The sequence below is a fragment of the Fundulus heteroclitus genome, chromosome 20 (assembly GCF_011125445.2).
Source record: "Fundulus heteroclitus isolate FHET01 chromosome 20, MU-UCD_Fhet_4.1, whole genome shotgun sequence".
In the NCBI taxonomy this organism is placed as follows: Eukaryota; Metazoa; Chordata; class Actinopteri; order Cyprinodontiformes; family Fundulidae; genus Fundulus; species Fundulus heteroclitus.
The window spans coordinates 27819991-27846262 of NC_046380.1; the positions used below are offsets into that span (position 1 = coordinate 27819991).

Here is a 26272-nt window from a genome sequence, read left to right on the forward strand (position 1 = left end):
GCAGACGCGCCGAGTCCCTTTCTTCTGCACTTTCTGCTGCTGCTGCTCCTCTCTGGCTACGCATTCCGCCTGCCTGCCAGATACTTGTCAGGATAACAGGTGGATAACAGCACACACTGCGTCTGTCTGATACGCAAGCGCTAGAAAGCGTCTGCAAACCAGATTCCCTAATGAGAAAAGAATGTTGTCCACGAAATTCAGGTTTTCCGTAAAGAATCACACACTCATCAAGCCCCTTTCCTGCCCCGAGCTCTCTTTCTCGGAACATAAACGACGAGGTGGGGGATTCCTCCGTCTCTCGTCACCGCGTTCTTTTACTCGTCCGTTTCATCCCTTCGTTTCTCCCTCTCCCATCATGCAGTGCTAACTAACGTGGGCCACTCTTCTCCCTGCTTGTCTCTGCCGGACTGGGCCAGTCTGCTACTGGAGTGGAACGAGCGCGTGACTCAGTGCTCGTCAGACATATCTGGGCGCCACAAAACCGAGGGAACGGTGGCTGATCGCGAGGAGAGGTGTCCTTCTCGGGCCGGCGTAGGAAACGCGCGCGCTGTTTACGGCCAAGTTATGATGAGAAGGAGAAGGAAAAAAACAAATCTTTGCGTAATGAAACTCTTAGTTTGGCTGTGGAGCAACTTTAAACAAAACAAGACAGAAGTTTAAAATTAACATTCAGATACTTTAACCTTGAAATCTCCCCTTGCCAAGGCACCAGCTCCCTCTTTTTTTTTTTTTTTTTTCATCTGTTAAATGTTTGAGTGTTTGATAGTTTGAGGTCTATAGCAGAACCCGCTCGGGAATTAATGTCATTCATATGCCCTGCGGAAATTACTTTTGAAATGCATATAATCTAAAACATGCAAATGAGGCTGACTTTGTGCACTCTGTTTAATATGAATTATCATTTTGTGAATACCTATTATTACTGCGTACATTTCTCCAATTATATTGTTCTTTTTTTGTCACTTCTGCACGGGGACGCACACGTGCGCATCAGGGGCGACGCGCACGCACACGTGTGTCCGTGTGCGTGCGTGGAAAACGTCTTTTGTGATGGGTGCGTTTTAATGAGGAGTTATAAGGATGGTAATGACCCAGTCCACTTCTCTCTCCCTTTTTTTTTTATTTCACCCGCCTGTCTTGCCTGGCACGCGGCTTTTAGTTTACATAAAGCCAAAGAGAATAGCTTCTTTAAAGACTGAAAACATTCTTCTTCTTTCTTTTTTTTTAACATGGAGCACCCCTTTTCCGGATTTTGCACAAATTTACCACTAAACAAGTTCTTTAACTCCAAATGAAAATAACAAGTCGGAAAAATACAAGTGTTGCTCATCCAATTTTCATTAACAGACTAAAATATTGATGCGTTTTAAAAGTGAACAGAGCATGTTTAGTTTGTCTCTTCCTTTTTCTTCTCTGGTAAAATCGCTCTCCTATTAATGCCCCTGTCCATGAGCTAGACAATTTTTTTTTTGACTCTTTTCTCCTAAATCGAACTGAAGCCATCCCTTTTTCAAACGCATTACCCTAGTAATTTATTTATACTACACCATAAATTATTCTATTAATATTAGCATGTTCCAAATTAGTATGAACTCTCTCAATGTTCCTTCGACTTCTATTAATTAGCGCGCTTGTCACTATAACAAAGATTTTTCTTTCTCTGATAAATTATAAAGGAGACATTTTTTAATACAATGAGAACTGCCTGAGAAATTATTAATATTTTAGTTGTGGCCTGTAAGACAAAAGGAGAAAAAGGGAGTAAAAGAACCGAAAACTAACAACAATGTGGAATATATTATATGGGCTGTCACTGCCAGACACCAGTGTTTATTTTTATTACGTTTCCCAAAAGAAAAAAAACAGAAAAAAAAACTTTGTTTCCGCCTGTGCTCATCCCTACATAATGCCCAGGGATATCATCTTGTCTTAGCACTTTTGGGTAGGATACGAATTAATTACCTCTGCAACAGCTTGGACCAAGTTCAAAAGTACTAAAATTCAATTAATTTGAGAACTGGACATGCTATCATTCTCTCTGCATGTCTCCTTTAAAGTCTGGCCTGTTTTTTTTTTTTCGTTTTTTTTACTGTGGACTTATTCAATTATATTTGATTAAACTCGCTCTGATCCAATCTATTAATTAACTAGGAAATGCGAAGTGCCCGACTTGAAAGCCGATGTATAAAATTATATCATGTCCACTTTGAAATTTATTTATTTTTTTAAGCGCTATTTTTAAACCCATTGTCACTCTTTATTATTGGGAGTTGCTGTTGCCCATTTTTCAGGTATTATTAAATCATTTTATCTGCCTTGTAATGCAAATTCTGATCATAAATGAAATTATTTCTCTCCTGAAGGCAAACCGCTGGAACATTTACCACTTTATATAATGCGATTCTTTTTTTTCCTGTTTCCTCCTCAGCTTCGCCCTTTTATCAAAATCTAAGTTGTCGCATTTAATTAAATTTAAGAACTGGGGTATGTTCTCAATACAATAGAATACAATCAGATTGATGAGTAGATCGCTTTCCATGTTAAAATATTAGGTGAAGGGAATCCCATTATTCATGTGCACCTGCAGAGCTATGCAGTGATATTGCTCCTATCAAACGGGAGGAAAAAAAAGACTTAAAGATAGGTTCATTCAGACTCCCAGACTGCAAGACTTTCAGCAGATAATAGGAAGCCTAAACGTATGACAGCAATGTAACTTTCTGGTTTCAAACCCCCCCACCTGTTCTTATGCACTGCCCCTCAACTAGCTTAAATTGGATTCCTATATGTTTTTCCTCGCTGATAAGACAGGTTCAAATTCAGCTGTTTGGTAATAGTTCTGTTCACAAAAACATTGACAGCTTCAAGTAGTACTTCTGTTGTTCAGCAGTATGTGGGGCCTACCTCAGCAGATACCCTGATTAATCACCCAGCGGATCTCAGCTTGTTATGTTTATGTTCTAAAAAGACCAGAATAGAAAAACTGCTTTAAAACTACTACTACATGTAGTAGTAATCAATACATTATATTATTTTACAGCATTAGGAACAATTGCTTGGTTTAGAATAAAAACGCCTTTAGAGAGGAGGGTATATAGCTTTATGAAACCGGGTTACTCGAGGTAATCATGCTGTAAGTGGTTTTCGACATAAGAAATTTGTCTCTCAAATCCAAAAAAAATAATGAAATCTTCATGTGATCCAGCTCGAAGGTTTATTCATCTGTTTTACCCTCGTGGTCATGCCTATGTTTCCCGGATGACTCTTTTCTTGTGTTTTCCTCCATATTTCCCGTCCTCTCCCTGCGTTTCTTTCCCTCTCCCTGGCCCCCCGCCTCCCCTCGCAGTGAAGGTCATTCTAATAAAGAGCTCTCGTAGGATTCAGCTGCTAATTGCTCTGCGGCGCTCTAGCTGGTTTCAGATCCAAATAAAGGCACATCGCCTTTTGAAACCGCTCTTCTACTCCTTGCCCTGCATTCCTCCTCACCTCTGTGCTGCCGCGTTAAATGCAGCATAAGTGATATTCGACGCTGTAGCTCGACCTCGGTCTCCACTGCCTGAAAAATTAAGGTGAAAACCTTCTCTTTTTTTTTTTCTTCCTTTTTTTATCACCTCTGTGATCACAGGTTAATTTCCAGCTCGCAAATGTGAGGCATACGCGTGTGCTTTACCTCTTAAAGAATGTATAAACGCGCAACTTTGGGCCCAGATAAATGAGGTGTGCGTGAAGTCCGCTCCCTCTACAAATATTTGTGTGTATCTTTGTGTCTGTCTCTAGTATTTTTTTTTTGAACAGACAGCAGTCTGCAGGCTGGTAAATCACTTACTCCACTCTAAAATAAGGGTCGGGGTGAAGGCAGGAGTGTATGTTTGCCCTGGTCATATACACACACACACACACACACATACGGGGCGATCTCACCGGTGCGGAATGCACTGTGTGTTTACCTATGGCTCCAGAACACACCTGACTGAGGGAGGCTAATCTTTATGGGCTCTGTAAACAGGGACTTTGTCTTCAAAGAGCTGCAGGCAGCCGAAGCAGACTCACAGCTCACACATGCAAGTGCAAATACAGATGCATGCCCAGGAGGAAGGTGAGAGGATACAAATATGGTATTGTACTGTACATCGATAAGAATGCCATAGAAAGGTTTATTTTATTTCAGCAATTCAGTTTAAAAAGTCATACTAGTCTATTGTTTAGATATATGTATAGATATATGGAGTTATATATTTCAAGCTATTATGTGGTTCTGGCCTACAGCTACTGACTAACCCTCTATTTAGTTTATCAGAGTCAAAGTCAAACTAAAACTACTTTTAATAAAGACCGTGTCCTAGTGTATGTACAGTATAAGCACTTATTACTGAAGGACATCAGCCTGTGGCTCTGCTGAGGTGTTAAGGAAGCCCGGGTTGCTTTAAAGGTGGCGTACAGGTTGTCTGCATAGCTGCTTCTGTTGACTCTCATCTTCCTCTCGCTAATAATCATAGATTCTCTATAAGGTTGTGGAAAAAGACATGTTTGCTGGTCAATCTATAGCAGATGTCTAAACCAAGACTTGGTTTAACATAGTGGACCAGCAGATGACATGGCTCCCCAGGTCATTACTGCATGGGCAAAAGTCACATCAGACCTGAAGGCAACTTCGATCCTGTACCTCTCCACCCTCCCCTCATACCCGGGGACCTTGACTTCTAAGTGAAATGCACAGTTTACTTTCACGTGTAAAGACAACCTTGGACAGTTGACCAACTCTGGCCAAACATATGTAAAGTGACAGCTGTAGCTCGTGTCCACATCTTTTTTTTTTTGTGTGTGTGTGTGGTGACTCATGAATCAGTAACTTCAACAACAGGCAGTGCCTTCTGTATCTCCCCTAAACCTCCACATGGGTTTTACTTCACTATGCCATGACCATATCGTTCCTCAGTCCTTTTTCTGCCTCTCTTTTTCCCTTTTGCCCAAGTTCCGACTAACATGCTTGGATACAGCACTCTGTGAACAGCCAGCTAGCAGCAGCTAGTAGTTGAGCTGTTAGTTTCTTTATTGTCCTTGTTGAGGGTAAGATTGACTGCCTGTTGTCAAGTCAGCGGTCTTTATCCTCATTTTGTAGGTCACAACATAACATTTTTGTGTTAAAAGCCCTTTCCCCAGTCAAATCAAATCCCATATGGCAGACAGTTTTAGACAAATAATAATAATTAAAAAAAAACAAGACCCTGCTAAGAGAAGACTTTCTTATCACTCTCCCCCCAACAGAAAACCTTTATACCCAGCTGCACAGCACACTGGAGGTCATACCTGGAGGCCAATGCCACTAAATTCTCCTTCTAGGTTGTGAACGCTCTTTACAACCATCCAGAGAGCCTGTTGTGGATGCTGGCTCACAGCTAACTATCTGTCTAGGATAATGGAGTTCACCTGTTAGCGCTGGAGTTGGGCCAGGGCGGCGGCAGATATCTAGCGTTAGCTCAGTGCCGCTAGCCAACCTGGTAGTGATGGCCGGCGGCCAAAGGAGCCTGAGGCGGTGCTGTTAGGTGCTGGCGTTACTGACTCATGCGGTCTGCGTTTCGGGTGTGAATACGTCTATTCTATTTTTGATTCAATGTTTTTTGGGGTTCCTGTAAAGAAAAGAGAGGGAAAAAGAAGCTTTTCCGTCCTCTGACCTTCAGTTTCTCTTTTTGCCGAAGCGCAGAAATACCACAATATTTTCTTTATCATTCCTCACGGTGAACATACTGTATTATCAGCAAACAGATGTATCTGTTAGGTATCGCATTGAATGCTTCCAGCAGTTTGTGGAAAAATAAAAGGAAAAACAGAGTGACAATAGGCCGGCTCACTCCAGCAGATCTCTGTGTGTCACTCGGTGTCTTTGAAAATGCATGTGGTGTCAGAGTCACATATTTAAATGTATTCAGCATGTCTTTAGCAAGTCCTTTTAGCATTTGATGAATAGTTTAAATGATGGGTTGCATGGAAATCTTCATGGGAAGGAGTTTAAACAGGTTCACTCCATGCTCTCCTTTCTACGCCACAATGCAAGTCACTGTCCAAGACATTTATGTTTTTCACAGTTCTTCTTGTTTGTCTTACTTGTAAACTTAAAACAAGATTGATGGTGACATAAGAGCCCAGAGCTGGTCATTGGGGTTTCCTCTGGGGTTTGGGGTTTAATCATACACCCTCAGGCCCAACGTCACGGTTTATGTAGAGCGGGGATCTTTGCCAGGTTTGGAGAGCTGCAGAGTGAGAATATGGGCGTGGAACTCGTATTTCCTAAATTACAATCCGTTGCCATGTGTCAACACTCATGTCCCTGTCAAGAGCATAAATAAAAAGCAGAGTCCCCACCCAGGACTGTGACGCTTTTTACAAATCCAACTGCTTGCTTCAGTGACAGTAAATAGTTAGATTGTCTGGACACAGTGACGGCCACCATAGAGATTTCTTTTAATTAGGTGGTGGCCATTTGAGATTGAATATATTCGCATAATTCGCGCATCAATTGTGCAGATGCATTTGTGAGTAGAATATATATATATATATATATATATATATATATATATATATATATATATATATATATATATATATATATATATATATATATATATATACACACATACATATAGTGGAGTTATCGCCTCTGGTAGTCGACCTGCAGTCCGCTGCTTAACAGACGTTTCACTTGTAGATCACCAAATGTAGTTTTGAAGCAGCCTTCCAGTAATAAGAGTGATAAGTTGCACTCCTTTAGATTACACATTGACGGTCCATGTTTACACAACCAGAGGATATTGCCAAATAACCAATCTGGTCTTGCTTGTAAGCACACAAAAAAAGTGTGAACTTTTTTTTTACCCAGCTGACAGGCTGTCAGTAACATGTGGGAGACTAAGTATTGCAGTTATATTAATGTGATTTGTAAGATTCATTTATTGTTACTCTGTTACTTAGGGAAACATACAAAGCCTGCTGCATTTAGTAGTATGTTTTAAATAACTACATAAGTTGTGCAAAATATAAATACCCTCCTCTTTATAGAGTAACAGAAGGTGATATTACCTGGATAGTTAGCCACGCTATCTGCCTGTGTGGAAAAGGCAACTGCAGTTTTAAAATGGTCTTACTTTGACAAGAGTGCTATGTTGAGTGCACACCATGACTGTCAATGTCTTTTCATGACCACAGATTATTGTTAAATACGCCTAAGCAAAAGAAAAAGGAAGCAAACTGCTTTCAGCCAGCTGTCTGGCAGTGTGCAGCAAGAAGTTAGAGAACGGGAGCGCTCCATTAGTCCAGGCTCCCTATAGCAGGAGAAAACTCCCGTCGCTTGAACGGTAAACCAAATACTTCATAAACTCACAAGTCAACAGAGGCTCCTGAAGATTTTGCTTCCTGATTACAAAACAGGTTCGGCTTCCTGCTTCTCTGATACTCGGTCTCTAGAAGAGTGTTTCTCTCGTGTTCACAAATATTGATTGAACTATCAAAGATCATAGGAATAACCTATGTGGATTCTATTTCAGGGCGACGACTTTAATGTTTTCCAGGGTTGAACCAGCTACCACAACCAGAGGTTGAGAAAGTCAGCAAACAGAGTTCAGGAGAGATAATTCAATAGCCGGATTAAAGTTGAGGGATGATAGAGTGTAGATACTGGTACAGACATTTTTTTCCTGTACCCTTCCACCCTCCTCCCCTCCTATGCATGCCCTCACTCCCAGTCTTATTCCCTCAGTTCTTTGCCTAATAAGCAGCGTTCCTGTGAGCTGATGCAAGGCGCAGGAAACAGAACAAGCGTTCTGGGACTGCTGGAAATATTCCCACATGAGGCATAACATGATAAAGACGTTTTATCTCACTAAGCTGCTGTAAACACAGATATACACATAAATACACGCTGTATACAATTCACTCCCTCCCCCTCCCGCCACCATCCCCCCTCATGCACAAAAAAAAAAAGTAAATCTGCTCTGGCTTTCCATTCCTGACGAGCAGTGACCACGAGGAATCCGACAGGGCCAAACCCTCAGACAAAGCCCCAGAGTCTGCGACGGTGAGCCTTTTGGCTCGGCTTGTTTGAACTCCAAACAACCAGTCGGAGGAGCAGTGGGAAGGAGAGCGGAGCGACAAGGACTGATTATTAATAGTGCTAAGATTTTTGGGAACTTCTGAACAAACGGCGTGTCTTAACAGGACTCATCCTAATTCCTCTCCCGCTCATCAATCACAACAGATGCACGCATAAACACATGCACTCGGTACTTGCTGTGAGCTAATCCATTACAGTACAAAGGTAGATGTCAGTCTCCTGGACACACACACACACACACACACACACACATGCTAGAGTCATCAGAAACATGTTCAGTCCCATTTTCCTTCTTCTCTTCACTATCCCAATTAAAAGGCAAAGAAGGCCTTTTATTTCCCTCTCCTCCAAACACATTCTTTATCTCTCTGATCTGTGCCCCTCCCTCGCTCAGTCCCCTCAGGGTAGTGGGAATGTCTCTCCACACACACTCTCAGGTCAGGGGTTCAACTTGAGAGAGAGAGAGAGAGAGAGAGAGAGAGAGAGAGAGAGAGAGAGAGAAAGAGAGAGAGAGAGAGAGAGGTTTTAGCATGTGGGAGATTGAAAGTGCGAGAAAAAGACCTGCAGAAAGAGTGACGGCGGGTTGAGGCAGGCCTCTGCATGGGTAGCTCCTCTTCACTGCCAGAAACACTTAAAAGTGTCTCTCTCTGAGTGTGTATGTGACTAGCATAACCCTAATCAAAGACTTCAGGGTAGATTTATGCCCCTGCCTTTTTCCCGACCTCCATTACACCAGCTTATATACACCCATTACAGGATATGATAAAGCACACACCCTTTAGACGAGCATAGCACCGCGCTGCCTTGGTGCGAACGCGGGCCGTGAGCCGTGCACGCACCCCGCTCTCCCATTTGGTCCTTGTCCACCTGCGAGCTCCGTCTCTTTATCTGCCTCGTCTTCGCCGCTAATAAGGTCAATGGGGGAAGAGTACGAAGCAGATGGGCGTACAGTACATTACGGCACAGCTCAGTTTAGCATGGGCTAGATAGCAGGCCGGTGATTCATGCTTGGTGAAATGCGTGATGATGTGAGGAGTTTCTTCTGCAGTGCAAAGTCAGTGGACTGTGTGGCAAGATGTGCTGATCACTCAGCACTACGCGTCGTTTCATAATATTACCTCGGGGAGTAATTTGACCCATGAGAGGTCTGGGCGAAAGAGGAAGTGGATTGGCCGAGGGCGAATCAAGCAGGAAGACAAGATGAGTGAAGTCCAACATTAAGTGACTAACCTTAAATGTTGCAATAACACTTTATTTCTCAGCCCTGACTTCTCTGAAGAATTGATACCAGGAGTACCACAGTTGTGTTAATAGCCTTTTTTGCACTTAAGCGTCTTGTGATCTACACATATTTATTACACCCCATAAGCAACTTAAGGGTCCTAACATGGAACGGAGGGTTGAAATTCACCCACCAATATTACCCACCCCCCCTATCCAGCTCCAGAGGGAGTACTAAATCTGAAACCACCATGAACTGTAATACGTGATTGAGGAACAAGTGTGACCTTTTACAAAGCGAAGACAACAGCCGCTGCTGTTTAGTGTGCTGGTTGGCACAGAACAAAGATAACATATCGTCTTCTAGTGTCCATTTACTTGGAGAAATATGTTCGCCAGACTCTGATAAAGATAACACCGTGATTAGGATGGTGCTTAACAACTTGGATTTAAAGCAGTGGTGTTGCACAACTTGCAGACACTGAAGATTGTAACACAGAGCTGAGCCAAGCAGGTGGAGGCTGCAATTTGTAAGCCATGCCTCGCTGATTCCACAAACCCTGCTACGGGATCTAAACGCTCCCCTGGCCTGTGATCTTGGAGGATCCCGTTGTATGATTTGATCTAATCCGCAGTAGGTGGTTTGTGATTGGCCAGGAGGGAAGCCAAGGGAAGTTTCTTTATTAGCGGTGACAGTTGAAAATAGCAGAAAGCTAACGAGGCATCGGAAACTACCATTGTGTTTAACCATTAAGAAGCAGAGAGGTCCGTTACAACTTTTATGCATTGCCCCCAGATTAGTAAATCTTCACCTGCATAAAATTCACTTTTCTGCAGATTTTTCCGATAACCTTTTTTTTTTACATGCCGTAAATCAGTGGTTCCCATAAGCGGCGATTGATCCCGCTTCTGGGGATCTCCAGTCAGCAAGTCTAGGGTCTCAAGATCCTGTTTAGAAAATCAAACTAAATGACATGTTAGAAGAGATAAAAGTGGTACTTAGAAATAAATGAAAGCACTACATTGGCTGCCCATGCTGGTTGTGTTGTCATGATATCCCCGGTTCATTGACTTACAGTAGTATTATATTCAACCAGTAGCTGGGAGCCTCTTACACTGTTACTTGCCAGAATTGTAGGATCTAGTTGTGTAAAAAAAATGTGATATTTTCTTTTTTCAGGATACTACTTTTCCTCAGTGACTTTTTAAAAAAAATAATATGCATTACAAATTGTTTTGTACCCACCTCATAACAATACTCGGCAAACCAGACCATCAGGTATCGTGAAAACTTTAGAAAAATAACCCAACTATCAACCTAGCAGGACGCCAACTCAGCAAGAAAATGTTACTTTTTTTTGCTTTTGAAGGAGCGGCTCGTTTAACAAGCACTCCCACCAGCCCATCTGCCTGCAGACGCTCGTATCCCTCACTCAGTTAGCAATACGCTCAGGTCCCTGTCCGTCTGCAAGCATTCTGGCAGCATTCCATTAACCAAGCCACCAGCTCGCTCACCCGCTGTCAGTCTCACAGGAAAAAAATAAATAAAAAACGTGTGCATACACACACTCACGCAAACACGCACAAGTTCACCTGTTCTTGCCTCAGAGGAAAAGAAAAGTTAGATCCTCTCATGAAATGGCTTTTATTGTTTCCCCAGAAGGCATGGCTTGTACGCCTCTGAAAATCACACACAGTCGCAACACAGGGGGCGGGTGGAATGCCTCGATGGCGTTTTGTGTACCCACTCCGGGTAGCTGAAATAAAAGCCGCAGAACTTTCCCCCTTTAAAAGTGTGCACTTGTGTGCGCTAATTTCTAAAACTGGATGAGGCAGAAAGACGAGATTGAGGCCATCATTAGGAGTTCATAGCCTTGCGTTCTTGTGTGAAGGTTTGTTTTGTTTTGCCGCGAGTGTGCGTGCGTGCGTGCGCTCAGCGTGCATACGTCTCCGCTCTCCCACGCTTCGGCTCCTAACGATGGCAATTGCTCCTGTGTGTTTGCGAGGCGTTTCTCAAAAAAAAAAAAAAACACAAAAAAAAACAACAACACATCCAGGAACGGCTCGTTTTGTCAGGTTTTTGTGCAGGAAACACGCTCTAATTAGGGAGGCTCCTCTGAAGGTGCATCAAACGGATCCGTCTCAAAGACCAACCTGATCCCGGCTCGCACGCAGTGCACACATGCCATATCTGATTATTGGAGAATCGTGTGTGTTATTTAACTGTATAGTGGAGTATTAAGAGCCTTGTCAGTTTAGATTTGCTGCTCATCTGATTCTTATCTGCGAGCACCTGAAACCCACATGCACATGAGTACAAAAAAAAAAAAGTTTCTGCCATAGCTGTTGTACCTCTTTGTGAAAAGTTCAACAACAAAGCTCTTTTTAAACATTAGGGAGAGAAACACACCCGCTCCCATGCTCCATTTCTCTTAGTTTTCCTGCTATGCTTGTTTAATCAGATAAGCGTTTTACTCAATATGTTCTAGTCACTTTAGTTTAATCTTTCCCTGTTCCCCCTTTGCATACAGGTGCCAGTGATGATGGTGGAATCAGCCTCTGAGACCATTCGAACAACACCGTCCAACCAAAATGGAGTCAGCAGCCTAAGCAGCCAATCAGACGGAGGGGGAGGCAGAGAGGGTGGGTCTAATGGAGACACCAATGGAGAGATCAGTCCGGTAGACTTACTGCACCTGCAGCAGCAACAGGTATGTGTGTGTGTGTGTGTGCACCTGAGTGTATGTGCTTTGGGGCTCTTTGTATGCTTCTGTTCATCTCATGCATGCACTGTGTTTGACACCATGTTCAGAGAAACAGCGTCTGCAACTTGTGCAACACGTTTCTAACTGCACAGAACAGTTTGTACACAACAGGCATGGGCCCGTATGACATTCTCACATTGTGATAACCTTGAGTAAAAAAACAAACAAACAAGAAAACAATTCATGGTATCCTCGCACACAAGAGTTATGCAACAACTTTAAACAAAAATGCATAGTATTATGTAGCTGCTTTTATTTTGTAGCGACTATTTCTACCGCAGCTATAATAATACAGTTTAATCACTATAGGTTTATTTTTGGTATTGTTGCTTTTATAGAGGCTAAAGCAAAAATCCAGAATAAGCACCTGTCACATTTAGCAGAGGAAGGTTTTTGCACAGAAAACATCCCATTTTGTGGTTCTGTTGGGGACTTATGGTCGTTTGAAAGAAGCCCGTAACAGCTTATTTTCTTATTTATAATTTAGCTGCATACCGCTGGGTACTGGGCACGCATGCTAATGCATCATGGACCACTCAGATGACATTATGGGAATTTGACACATTATACCAGCATCGTATGTATACCTTGCTGCCCTGCGCCACTTGTCCCTGTTTTCTGTCATTCAGTGCCGTAGCAAACAAGGAGCTTGTGAATGAAAAAAAAAAGCAAAAACAAAAAGTGAGAGGAGTGATTTGATTGGCTGAGCAGGTGCACCAGATGCTGAGGTCATAATCCTTGGTCTAACTCCGGGGTTTAACTCCTGGTCTCAGGTCAGTTAGCATATGTATTACCTCTCTTTACACCCTCCGGTGAGAAATTACAAAAACATCCAAAACTAAATTACGGGCAACCACCGCGGCTCGTTCCCTATCGTTTGACTTTCAGAACTGGTTAATATATTTTGTTAATTGTCAAATGTCCCAACAGACCTTAAGGAATTCAAGTTTTTCATGAGATATTTAAGATTTGTCTTCTAAACAAAGGCAAAAGCGAAGCATCAACTGTGGAGCAACGGGTGTGGGAGGGGCAACTCTGCATTACTCTGTATTTTCCATACAGCGGAAAATAAAAAAAAACAACACTGGTCACTTCGGCAACTTATTAAACCGCAGGGACGGTATAATGCAAAATTCATCTGTCTACTTTTGTCTTCTTTTACGTAACTTTTTCAAACTTTGGCATGTGAAAACCGGCCCACGTCTAGTGCACCCCAGGCTCTGACGTAATGTACAGATGTGACAACAGGTCGATGGCCAGGCCCTGGTAATTATCAGTCTTGCCTGTACGAGCAGCGAAGCGCTCTGAGAGGTTTGCTCGTCAGCGCTTTAATTATCCTCAAATCAAAATGTACCAACTAATTCCACTGGTCTCTGTTCACCTTAAGAATTCATGCACACGAAGTTCCTGCTGATATATTATTGCATGAAAAAGTAAATGTCGCCTGACAATGAAGAAGAAACAACGCTTAACATCTCAGCCTGACCCAAACACTTCAAAGACTGCTCAGACGCTCAAGGAGTTCTAACTTGTGTGTCACAGTGGTGGGAGTCAGTCTGTTATTTTTTTTTCCCTTTATTTTTTTCACTGATTCATGAAGTGGTGTTTGACACGTCAGCTTGTAGCATCAGCAGTTATTGCTGTTTTTCTCCGGTGTGTCAGACCGACTCCTGCTTGCACAAATATTAATACTAAGTCTCACATTATCCATTGTGTCGAAACATTTCCCGGAATATCTTGGATTGAATTTTCTTTTTTTTTTTTCACGTTTCCCCATTCCTTTTTTTTAAATTGTCTGATGACTACTGTCCTGAAGAACAAAAACAATACGTTTTATTGTACAGTTGTCTATAAAATATGTGGACGGAAACCTGCTCATTCTGGTTTATTTCTTTAACAATGAGGCGTTTGAAAGAAGAAATATATTTTAGGATTTGGTTACGTACTATTTATGTAATAAAAAAATTTATAATATCACCACATTCACTGTGACACCTACCACACACCTTTAGAAACAAATATCTGCATCCAGAGAAAAGTATGAAGTTCATAAAAAGTGTCCATGCGGGGACAGTGGGGGACGATCACATCCACATTAACAGCACAAACTAATTTTTGTGGCCGTTGGTCATTTTGCCCCTTCTCCGTTTTGTAACTTTGTAGTTTTGGTCATTAAGTCCTTGGGTACAAAATGGCATTGTCTGCTTGATTTCATACTGACCGTGTGTCAGTGCGCAGCAGAAAGAGGCACATCTTGTACCTTTTTCAAAGGAGGTTACTTAGACACCCAATATGGAATATTTTAAAATGATATTTACACCGAGATAGGAAAACAAAAATGAAAAAAGAATTGCAGTTCCTCTGCCATGCCTGTAGTTGGCGATAATGTCAACAATAGCATGGCAAGCAGACTCAGGTTGTTTTTTTTTTAATCGCTTTTTAATTTTATTTCTCTCTTCCCCACTCTAATTAGTCCTATGACCACATGATGGAAAAGTAATTATGTCCGTGTCAAGGTGGATCTCTCCAGATGTCATAAAATCTGTGAAAATGTTGCCGTTGCAGCTGTGGTTGCTATGCTGCTACGGGACACAAAGCAACACAGGTCATGTATAAAGTAGGCTTTTTGATATGCTAAAAAAAAAGACTTTAAAAATTACCACTTTTCCTTGATTTGGAAAACAAAACATTAGCATGTGCAGAACATATGCAGGTTAAAATGATAGTTTAAGCAATTTGTTTTTTTTAGACATGCTAATGTCTCACATTTTTGAGTGTCTGCTTGTCACAAAGGGTCAGTGTGCGTTCTGGGCAAGGTAGAAACGTGTCTGCGTTGTCTTCAGTTAAGGAAACCCAGAGAAGGAAAAAAAAAAAGCAGGGTTTCCTCCTAGCTAAAATTACTCCCTCTAATTATTACGGTGGAGCCTAAGGTGAGTGAAGAACACTTGAAGCCCTTCACTCCCGTCCCTCTTCTCCCTCCTCATTCTCCCTGTGACTGCATCCTCACCCTGCTTTCTCAGCAAGCTTCGGGACACACACTTATGCACAAACGCATACTTTTAACACCAAACCTTTGGCTGATACAAAGCAGGTCTTTATGCCCGTGGTCATGTCTACGGTCTCAATGTTTTTGCACCTGTGTGTGTGTGTGTGTGTGTGTGCGCACACCTGGTATTTCCTCTTTTGAGCGGGTTACCGACCACAAACATTGCTCCCTCTCGCTTTCCGTCTTTTTTTCTCTTCCCCTCTCTAACTTTACCTGTTTTTCCTTCTATTTTCTGTGGACCACGAAAGACAAGCACAACCTTTCCTCCAGATTCCAACACCCTGTTCACAAAATGCTACATCCACGCATCGCATACAGTCGGTTGCCATAGATCCTCATTTCTATTCGTACCAGCTCACCTTGAGGACCTTTGTGTGGAACATTTTCACATATTTGACTATTCGTTTCATTTTTATGTATATTGTAATGACTCTTAGTCTTGGGTAGTTTTCTATAATCATAGTATAATCACTGGAATTGCCTGTCTTTGCCATTTTATTTCTACAAGGCTAGTGCCGATGTCCCTGTCATCCTGTCTTCTTCCCTGAAAGCTAACAGCACCGAGGGGATTGCTCTGGAGAGCAACCAGCTGACTTTTTAATTAATCTTTCATTTTCTTTATTGGCTGGCTATGAGATAAGTCAACCTTTTCCTTTAAATGTAAACATTAAAACACCCAAACTGTATTAAGAGATGCCAAAATCTGTCTGTTTTTAATGCAGAACAGATTTATTATTTAAGGGGACCTTGTAGAAAGAGGTATCAGAGGGTTCAATCAATGCATGAGGTTTCGTAACACAAAAAAGGACGTTTGGAAAACTGACTCAAATTTTCAAGTTTTCCTTTTCTTTACATGAACAATTTGAAGCTTTGATCGTTTTAAGCAGAGATTCACCAATGAGACGTTTCCTGTCTGATACCAGTTTACGGTTCTACTTGGCATCCGATTTACTGCTTTTGATTTTGTCCAGTTCCAAATTAATTTTGAAGACTGCAACAAAAAATGACTTTTCTCTGTTATTTGTATGTTTAACATTAAATGTAAAAAAAAATGTGTTTCAGAAAGAGGTAGAAAATAAAGGGAACACAAAAGCCTATTTCTCATTTATGTGCCAAAGCGCAGGTCCTTAACCTGCATCTAATCTAACTTTACTAAAAGCTAAACATAATGCATGGAGAACTTAATTTTTTGTTCCTTTCTTTTTGTCTATATATTAAAAAAAAAAAGATTTCAGTTTTGATGCATTTTTTAATGAGGAAAATCATCAGATTATTTAGTATTTCACATTCTGATCAATGGTCAGAGCTAATTAATTTCAGGTTGACTGATTTCTATTAGTTATTTTAGATAATTTTCCAATTTTGTAGAAAAGATATAGTGGATTAGAACAAAAAAAAACAAAACAAAACAATAACAATACAATAAAAAATATGAAGATTTACCAGTGCACCTCTTATTTCATACTGTCAAGGATTTTGCAGGTAGACAGAAAGTTCAGCTGATGGTTGCGACCATGTAGTACCATTTCTCGTAACAATGCAGCTGCCCTGCCAGTTAAACAACATCTAAACAACAATCTACATTTAGCGCAATAGATTACTTCTCTGCTTTTCTGTGAATGATTCCTGTAAAGTGGACCAGGATATAAACAAGTCCTTTCCACTGTCTTGTAGCTGAGTCGACATGAACGCTTATAGTGCGATAGCTATCACGTTTTCAATTACACCCAGATTTACAAAATTACTTAAAAAATAACTAAGTCCTACTTCCGAAGAATAAAAGAAAAACATGAATTGATTTATAGAGTTCTGGTCACATATGTCAGTCTTTAGTTTATGCATCAAAATAAGTTCCAGCTTAGCACTAGCCGTCTTCTGAATTCTCCTGATTGTGCTTCCTCCTCCTCCTCTTCCTTTCTGCTCCATGCTTGAATCTTTCACCTGAAGGTGCAGTGCAGACCACTGTTTGCGCTTAAACACCATGCCGGTGGGCACTGAAGCAGAAAAGACACACCAGCGCGCTCTCAGTGCCGCACACTGACACGCAGAACTCCTGACAGTGCCGTGTTGTCAGAACACAAAGCTGTCTTTACCTCAGGGCCCTTGGGAACCTGAGAGAAATCACAGCCATCGCCAGCCCATCAACCCGCTGAGAGACACAGAGAGAGAGATAGATGGATAGATAGGTACATAGGTAGGTAGGTAGGTAGGTAGGTAGGTAGGTAGATAGGTAGGTAGTTAAGTAGGTAGGTAGGTGGGTGGTCTCTGACTGGGTGGGTGCCTGACACTGGTGGCAATATCAAAATGCTGTAAATTCAGGGTGGCAGTATTGTGTTGTGCGGAAATCAATCGAAGGTAACGGAAATCTAAATTCAAGGTATTCTCGATAGCGTAGAGAGAACTACAATGGAATGGTTTAGAGCATGAGGATGTGTTAAAATGGCCTGGACTTCAGTGTAATTGGGAGTTTTAGTCAAGACTTAAAAATGAATGTTTACAGACTTTTCATTGAGTCTAACCTAACTTGAGCCCCCATTCAGAAGAAATGAAGTTAAAAGGACAAGCGAAGAGGTGGGATTCGGGAAAAGAGGGGGGGTCTGGAAAGAAGAAACAGAGGGATGAGGGAGGGGTGTAAAGCTGAGACGTGTCAGAAAAGGGCGCCTGGGCCTCCCTGTGGAATGTGGCCTGTCTGCCTCCCCAGAACGAACATAGCAGGAAAGAAGGAAGACAGAGGGAAGGAAGAAAGAGGAGGGGTGGGGGGGGGGGGGGTATGAGTAGATTTGCCCCATCATCGAGGAGAGTTGTAGCAGGGAAGACAATGAGCAGAGTAGTAGTAGCCGTAAAGGAGGAAGAAGTGGAAAAGTGAGGGTGCAGCAGCGAGTGCAGGACACTTTGTAGAGGTGCCGGGTGTGGACGTGAAATGATGCATAGCAGAGGAGAAATGTAAGCAGGATAAATCCTAGCAGACCTCAAAGTATATGTATGTGTGTGTGTGTGTGTGTGTGTGTGTGTGTGTGTATTGCTGGGCGGAGGGTGCTCTGACGAGAACCAGGTGTCTTCAATTCTCCTCGTATGTTTAAGTCTCTCATACCTATTTTTTTTTTTCCCCTTTTGGAGACCGTAAACGCTGCCACTTCCCTCTGTCTCCTCCTCTTTCCTCACCATCAATTAATTGCTGTTTGTAATAAAACAGCATCAGTCGTGGACGCTGGTGTTGAGAGGTGGAATAAAAAAAAGGGGGGGCGGGGGGGTATCAGGGAAGAGGAAAGCGATGTTGCCCCGTTTTCCTCTTGGGAGTGCCACTCATCGGTGGACTAAACCAGCCAGACAATCTTTTTCTCTCTGCTTTCCCGTCGAAATAGAGAGTAAGAGGGAGACTGCAGTGGTGGTATCCCTTTCCCCCGGGGCTTAAAAGGAACTCGAGTTGAGAAAAATGGCAGTTTTAGAAATTGGTTTGGAGCTTCGATCCCCACTCCCATTTGTCATGTTCTAGTTTTTTTTCCCCTTTTCTTATTCCTTGCTGCTTCTTTCATGTGTCCACACACAGACCAGCAATCTTTGTTTCTCCCTGCCTCACACACACACACACACACACACACACACGCGCGCGCTCACACACACACAGTCAGACTGGCAGTTACACACATGCAGAGAACTGATGTGGGTTAATGAAGGGTGTAATTAAGGAGCCGCAGTGATGACTGGAGATCAGGAGGAACCGATACAGATCTCAGATATACACAAACACTGATGAAAGATAGCCGCTCTCTGTGTGTGCGCGCGCGTTTGCAAGGAGAGCTTTGCGGACAGATTGGTGGGACTTGCGGTGTGTGTGTGTGTATATAAGTGTGTGCGCATGTGTGCTAACAGACTTTGAGGGATGCTGCATGATTCAGATAACGTATGGCTTCCTGTTAGATTGGCCAGACTCCGTAATTGGTCCTTGTATGGATGGAGGCGGGGACGTTTTCAGGGTGTGTGTGTGTGAGACTTTTTAGCTCCGGTAAATTATGAGAAGTGAATTTTGCTCACTCTCTAGGACCGTTATGTCTGGTTTGACCTCCGGCTTGGCACCGAGTTCACTTTCAGGTCATGGGGGCAAAGGACATGAAGGTGAAGGGGTGCTTTAGGAAAACACTTTGCAAAACACAAGACATTTTTAACTCAAAGTGCTTAATATGATATGGTTATCTTTCCTTATTTGTTTACGGAATTTGTTAATGGTTTTATCGAGAAGATCTGAAGGGTCCATTGTCAGTGTTCAAACCTATTATGTGGGTTTCTATCTCTGAGGATCTGTGCCAAGAGCTGAAACTTCAGCTTTATCTCAATTACCGGTAAGTGGAAGAAAATGTGTGTCAAATGCGTCTTTGCATTTGACACACCTGCTTGTCCCTCTGTCACTTGCTGTGGTCAGTAAATCAGTCCCGGACCTCCTTTCTTGAGTCCCGCCCACCTCCTAAAAGCTTTCCCTTGTGTCTGGACCAGTCCTTCCTCTTTGTGTGTGAGGTCAGCATAGTTCAAAGGTCACAGGAGGTTGTGCTGAGAAAGAGGAGAGGCAGTCGGGGTCGCCCAGCGTCAAAGAACACCCGCTGCTCTGACCACTGAGATACAAAGAAACCTATAGAACAGCGACTTCCGGAGGGAGCCTAAGCGTTCCTGTTACCTGTTATATCTGACCTTTTAATTTTTGTTTTTTTAAATGTATAATTCAGCCATCAGTCAAAGAGCAGCGTGTTATAATAAACTGTTTCAGATTTTGTCTTTTTCTGCCTACTCAAGTCTAGAGTTGTTTGCCCTTCAGCAGTGTAAACATCCACACCTGCAGAAAAAAAACCCATATTTTCTGTTTAATGACTTTCACATGATTCCATCTCCTCCACATTTCACATTCTGTGACTTTTATTTTCTTTTTTTCACATTGAGACCCAATTCTGTGATGCTGAGATATTGCATTTATTAGCATCCATAAAACATTTTTTTTACTGCTTTCTCCACCCACCCCATTGAGTAACACCTGAGAGTTGGAGAGCGGATTTTTGTTCACACCGTCAGTGTCTTTTTTTCTTTAGTGTACTTTGCTTTAGTGTTTCTGTTCTCTGTAACCTTCATGTGTGTATTTGCAATAATAGATAAATAAATGAACTTTAAAAATGGCCTGCCGTAGTTTGACAAATTCCGGAAAATTAGTTGATTTTACATCGCTTTTATGTTTGCTTGCGTAAAACAGACGAATATTTTTGAGAATTAGGTTTTATTGGCTTCTGGGTTGCTCTTGGGAAAGAATGCTGTTGAGCTACAAGCTTGCAGACGGAAGAAATGGTCCACTGCATCAGATCAGCCAGTATGGACACGGTCATGGTTGGTAGCCTCTTGCTAGTGAGAGAGGCTCAGGCACAAGAACAGACAGATACCAGCAGAGAAGAGAGGTGTGTGTGTCCACCTGGGCATGTTTTTCCTGTTTCTGCTGTGGAGACTGGATAACATACACACACCCGGGCCCCTGAACAGTTAGGTTAGGTTTGGTTTAGTTACCATGGAAGTGTTTGGAAGCAGTTCCACTGGGTGGACTTGGTTGGGCATGTCAGATGAATGCCACACATACACAGATGCTTTTGCATGATCTGAGATGGACACTTCTAATGAAAAGTTTTTGTATTCAGAGTTAAAAAAAAAGTTCAGTTGTTAAGTTCTGGTTCTCAGATGTTTTGTCTTCATAGTGGGGAAGGAGGCCAGATGAACAGATGTTTAAATTTGTACTGCTTTCTTTATCAGCTGGTTTTAATTGACATTTTTTCAAGTGATTTATTTTACCAATTCAGTTGTGATTGTAATACAAGATGGTCAAATTGAATAATTCATTACCTTTAACAACCAGTGGAGTGCATCAAGTCATTGACTTTTCAGCAGTGTCCTCACCTGATCAAGCATGTGGTGACAGTGGGGAGGAAGGACTCCATTTTAGCAGGAAGTAATCTCTAGCAGAACCAGACTTCATATGCGTGGTCATCTCCTGCTAGAGGCTGGTATTTGAGAGGACAGAATGTATAGAAAGAAAAAAAATAGAAGCACTGGTCCAGAAATAATTTCCTAGAGGGAAATAAAAAACATTCTTGAATCAAACAAGAGGTACTCCAAGAGAACGAAGACAATTTGCCTTGCTCCTGCAGCGAATGACGTCATTTTGATCTCTCAGTCATCCTTGCTTTGTTTCGACACAATGTTGGGGGAGAACTTTTTTCTCAATGGATGTCTGACTGCTTTACTGTGATTGGACAGGAGGACAGGAGGTTGGAGAAGCAGAAATGTCTGATGCATCTGTCGAACTGTAGTCGCGCTGGCAAAGCCGAGCCTTCAACACCAACAACCCCTGCTGCACCCCTAGCCAAACTGCTAGGGGCGCAGCAGGGGGTGTGTGATATCCTTCAGTGCCTTAACACCAGGCACTCCAAGTATTTTGTGACCACAGATGTTATGGCTACAGTCTCATTTAACCATGTGATTTTGCATTTCTTGGTTATAATCGTTGGTCTTCTGAAGCATGAGGTAACCTTACACAGCTCCAGAGACTTGTTGAAGATACAAGTGAAGTTGGGAACCAAATGATAATGCAAGCTCTCAGACATGATGGGGAGACATTGACTGGTCCTGGAGCTTTCCTAGTCCTTTGACACTGAAATAGCCAAGCGTTACATTGTTAATAACAGAAATATATGTGCCATTAGCTTTGTTACAGTAGCACAACCAAGCACAAAACGCTGGGAAGATAAATATGATAAACCAAAACTTTGAAAGTGCACAAAATTGATAGTAGAAATAGCTTCAGCAACAGCTTTGCCTCGGAAAGAAATTAAAATAATCAAAATCACTTTATCAGGTCAGTTTGTATTTAACTCTGAGACAAGATACTGTTAATGTATATTGGTATTAATTTTGGCAATGTTGCACAGGGGAAGAAGCACAGCCAAGAAACCTTTTTAATATGTGATGGTGCTGAACAAAGACAATTTTCAAGATTTCTTATACTAGTACTCAGGGCCAATTGAATGACATTCAAAATCAGTAAATGACTGAACAGTTTCCTTTTCGGATACTGTGGTCCAAAGATGAAAACCATTGTGCTGTCTGAATTTGAAAGCATGTCTGGAAGACATGCGTATGGCGTAAGTAGCTGTTGGAATTCATCAGACATCAATTATTTACACAAGCTGAGTATTATCATAACAATAACAATGTGCCACTAACCATCAAATAACTGTACCAAGAGAAAACATTTTATACAATAATAAGAAAAAACAGGTCCAAGCACTGGACCCTGTGGCACTCCATAAACTAGTGAGCGAGAAAAATTGATAATGAAATAAAGTGGTTTCTGTCAGACAAATATGATATAAACCAACTTAAAGGATTGCTTTTTTTTATCTTTGTGTTCTTTTAATCCCTACAGTATGTAAAAGAGTATTGCTATCAACAATGCAGCACCGAGATCTTGTAGGTTAAGTATAAAATAAGTCCAGTATCTGAATCTATGAGAATATCTTCAGTGACTTTCACCAATGATGATCTCTGAAACCGGACTGAAACTCTTCAGCAAGCCAGTGATCTCTCTTTTGCCTAAGCCTCATATACCTTTTGTTTCCCGACTCCAGACTCATAGAAATGGATGGACACAGCGAGGGGAACAGAAGAAATCCTAAAAAAGACAAAATGTGCAACGCCTCTGAGGCCACAAAGCAAGCAGTTACCCTGGAAACAGTTGAGAGCCCAGGATGCACACAATGAACATGCACATATACACACCAAACATACAAAAGCTGTGGAGGCCTAAAGTGTTGCTAATTAGCTAGTCTTCACTGGCCCTTTGTGCGAGCCATTTTAAAGGAGAGATTAGAGTCAACAGGGAGGAGGAGAGGAATGTAGCTCTTCTCTTTCTCTTGTTTGCCTTCTTCTTGAGCTCAGGACGAGAGCATAGCAGCCTTTTTCTTCATCTGGTAGAAAAAGTGTAATTTGTTTTTCTGTTGGTTAAGATTTACAAGAACACAAAAAGTAAAATAACAAACACTGGGTATAGTAAAACTCTGTTTTATTGTAAATGTTAATGATTTGAGTCAAAATTGTTTTTGTTTCCTTCAAATCTTCATGTTAAAATAAAAACATGGCTATTAAACATAAAAACAATGTCTGATACGGAAGACTATTTGAAGACTTAACTCATTATCTTTATGGCTTGATGAAGGTTATGCAACAAATACCCACATTTTAACTAACAAGAAAAAAATTATACTGATTAACCACAAAATGTGTTCAAATATTGTGCTGATATCTGCTGATTAGTAAAGAGTACTCCTACCGTCTGACACTCAAACATTTCTTTAACTTAGTGTTTTTATCTTAACAAATGTATATGTATCTTGACAAATTTGAAAACGGAAAAAATCCACAGCAGATTTTTATTATATTCAAACAGAAGTTCCTTTTAACATCTCGATGAACTGCGTCTCTTACAAAATCGTGTAGTCCAGTGCACACTTCCCCTTTTCCTCCGTTTTTTTTCTGAGTTTATACTCCACCCCTGCTTTCCGTTGGGGAAGTCAAAGATTGTGCACTTTTTTAGAAGTTTTAATTTCTTGTATAGCAACCAGCTATTGTTGTGCCTGCCCATTTCCTGCATGTGTGTGTGTGTGTGTGGGCGGTAAGTTCTGGGTGTGAGGGTGTGTCTATATCCATTCCCCCTCAGCCACAACCAGGTGTAAGAACTCTCTGAACCAAGAAACATGAAAGAGTTTTATTTGCATTGAAGCGGGCAGCCAGACTAATACATTTAAAGGCCAATCACTTAGCTTTCTCCCCCCCCCCCCCTGTTCAACCAATAGGGGTCTGGGTGTCCACATTTGCTTCATGTGGATATGCACATTGCAGACAGTCTCTGTTTGTAGGTATGTGTTTTCCTTCTGTCTCTGCGCCAAGTCTTGGCAGTGTCTTGCATGTGTTAACAGTTGGCTTTTTACCCCTTCTTTTTCCTTTTTTTTTTGGTGGGTTATTAATAATAAGAGTTAAACAGTTTCCATATGTGAGGCCTGGTTGCCAGGCTAGTACCGTCCTCATCACAGACTGGCCTTACAAAGAGTCGCCTCTTGCAAGTTGCTTGGGTCGAGCAGAAGCAACAGCTTAAGTTCTGGAGTTCACCCAACCAAGACCTAACACCTAAAAAGGGCCATCCCAAACTACTTAACTGTCTTATGTTATACAAGATTATGTTCAATATGACAAGACACTGTGTCCATCTGTCTCTGAGTGTGTGTGTGTGTGTGTGTTTTCGTTTTTTGGGCTTGGTCTGTCTGGAGAAAAACCTTCCTCTCCTGCCAAACGAGCTGTGTTGAAAACCGCAGGGAAACTGCATATGTGTGTGTAACGTATGACGTGTGTAGAAACTGCTGTAGAGCTATTTGCCATCAATTAGCTGACTGGACTGAGATGAGGCCTACAGTACAGAGGGAGTTAGGGATTTCCTCGCGCTTCCTAACCATGCTCACCTGAGCATTACCTTTAATTGTCTGTGTTTTGATGCCTCTCTGCCTTTACTTGTCAGAAAAAAACAAGCAGCAAACATCTTTTTGGGAGGCTGTGGATTCTTTTTTTATTTCCATGTGTGCGTATGATGATGAATTGTGTCATGACATAAAGCAGCCCAGAGTCTTCAGTCAGCTCCTTTTTACGACCACACGTAAACCCCTGTGATTCAATAGAAACGTTAGATGAGTGTTGGGAGGTGGAAGGAGGGGTTTTCAAACTTCACTAAACAGTCCTGAACTGAGAACCATCTGGAAAATGGAACTATCCCAAGAGTTTAGAGCAGGTCCCTTTTAGTGAAAAAAAACCCTTTATGAATAAAAAATCCAAAATGAGCCAGGGTTTTCAAACATTGCAGCATATTTTGAAGTTCTTTTGGAGTTTTGCGAGTTTTTATTGGATTGGCTCTTGAAGGCGCTCTTTCCTCTCTTTAATGGTCAGTCTGGGCCCAAAGCAGTTTGCTGCAGCCGTTTTAAAACCTCAACATCTCAAACGATGCCTTTATATTGCGGAAACATTACATTAAATAGCTGAAAGGGATTGCTGCCGGCGGACGGTTTCCAAGGTATCCAAGATTGTTCCTGCCTTGTGGCGTCCTAGACAGATTAAGACGTTTAGAGCGTCTTAAGGTCAGTTATTTTGGTGGACAATTTGTTCCTATGGATGAAAACAAATGACTGGAGGGCTGGTTTAGGAAAAGCCAAAAATATGTGATTAACACATGAAAAAGAAAGGAACATACATGAGTAAGAGTTTAAACTAAAGAGGTAAAGTTATGGCAGAGAATAGTTTATTTGTAGCCCACCATGAAATTGACGGGCTTTAGAGAGGATGTGGTTCAAGTTTCTCTGTTCCTACTACCTCTTGGAAACTCTTGATCTCTTGTAAATGTATATGCCCTTCCCTTTTTTCCTACCTCACACTGTTGAATCAACTTTAAACAAATTATTCATGACTGAATGAAAAACACTGCGAGTTTATTGGTTGTTCTTCTGGTGAAAGCTATAAACAGAAGTTTAATTAGCCGTGGCAATGTTTCTGAAAGAAAGTCTACTGTTTATGCCAATAAACCCGACAGTGTTCTATGAAACACGAGACTTAATATTTCTCACTGCTTATATTGTCTGCGCAAAACTATATTGGGTGGTTAAAGTATTTTTAATGTTTTAAATTTTTTATAATTTCACATGGAATTGTAATGTTTATCCCTTTGCCATTAGATGCTAGATGTTAGCCAGTGTTAGGTAGAGATTAGCCATAGGAATGCTTTTGGGTCTGTTAAAAGAAAAAGAGGGTCTCCTCATAAGGCCAACAGCTGCATTCACTAGACTTGGCTTCAATTTGTAAGCCCGGACAATCTATTTTAGGCATCTGTTGAAGCCATATCTGCTCCATGAATTCACTGTGACGAATGAGGGTATGGGCAACAGATTTTTAGAGATGAGAGGGGAGAAGTTGGGGCACGAGAAAGACAGAGTGCTTAGCGAGAACAAAAAATGCTTGAGAAATTTATGGTGAAGCACACATTGCGTAAAACGGCTCAGAGATACAACAGGTGATATAGAT

At 41.7% G+C, this 26272-nt stretch overlaps 1 protein-coding gene across 3 annotated transcripts in view; it reads left to right on the forward strand.

The window, feature by feature from the left end:
* The window catches only part of foxp4 (forkhead box P4), a 120118-nt gene that overhangs the window by 29660 nt on the left and 64186 nt on the right, over nucleotides 1-26272 (forward strand). For all 3 annotated transcript variants that reach the window (XM_036152093.1, XM_012874893.3, XM_012874892.3), the window contains exon 2: nucleotides 11857-12036. In XM_036152093.1, the coding sequence (XP_036007986.1) occupies nucleotides 11866-12036 (171 nt within the window). In that variant the 5' untranslated portion in view covers nucleotides 11857-11865. The remainder of the gene's footprint in view (nucleotides 1-11856; nucleotides 12037-26272) is intronic.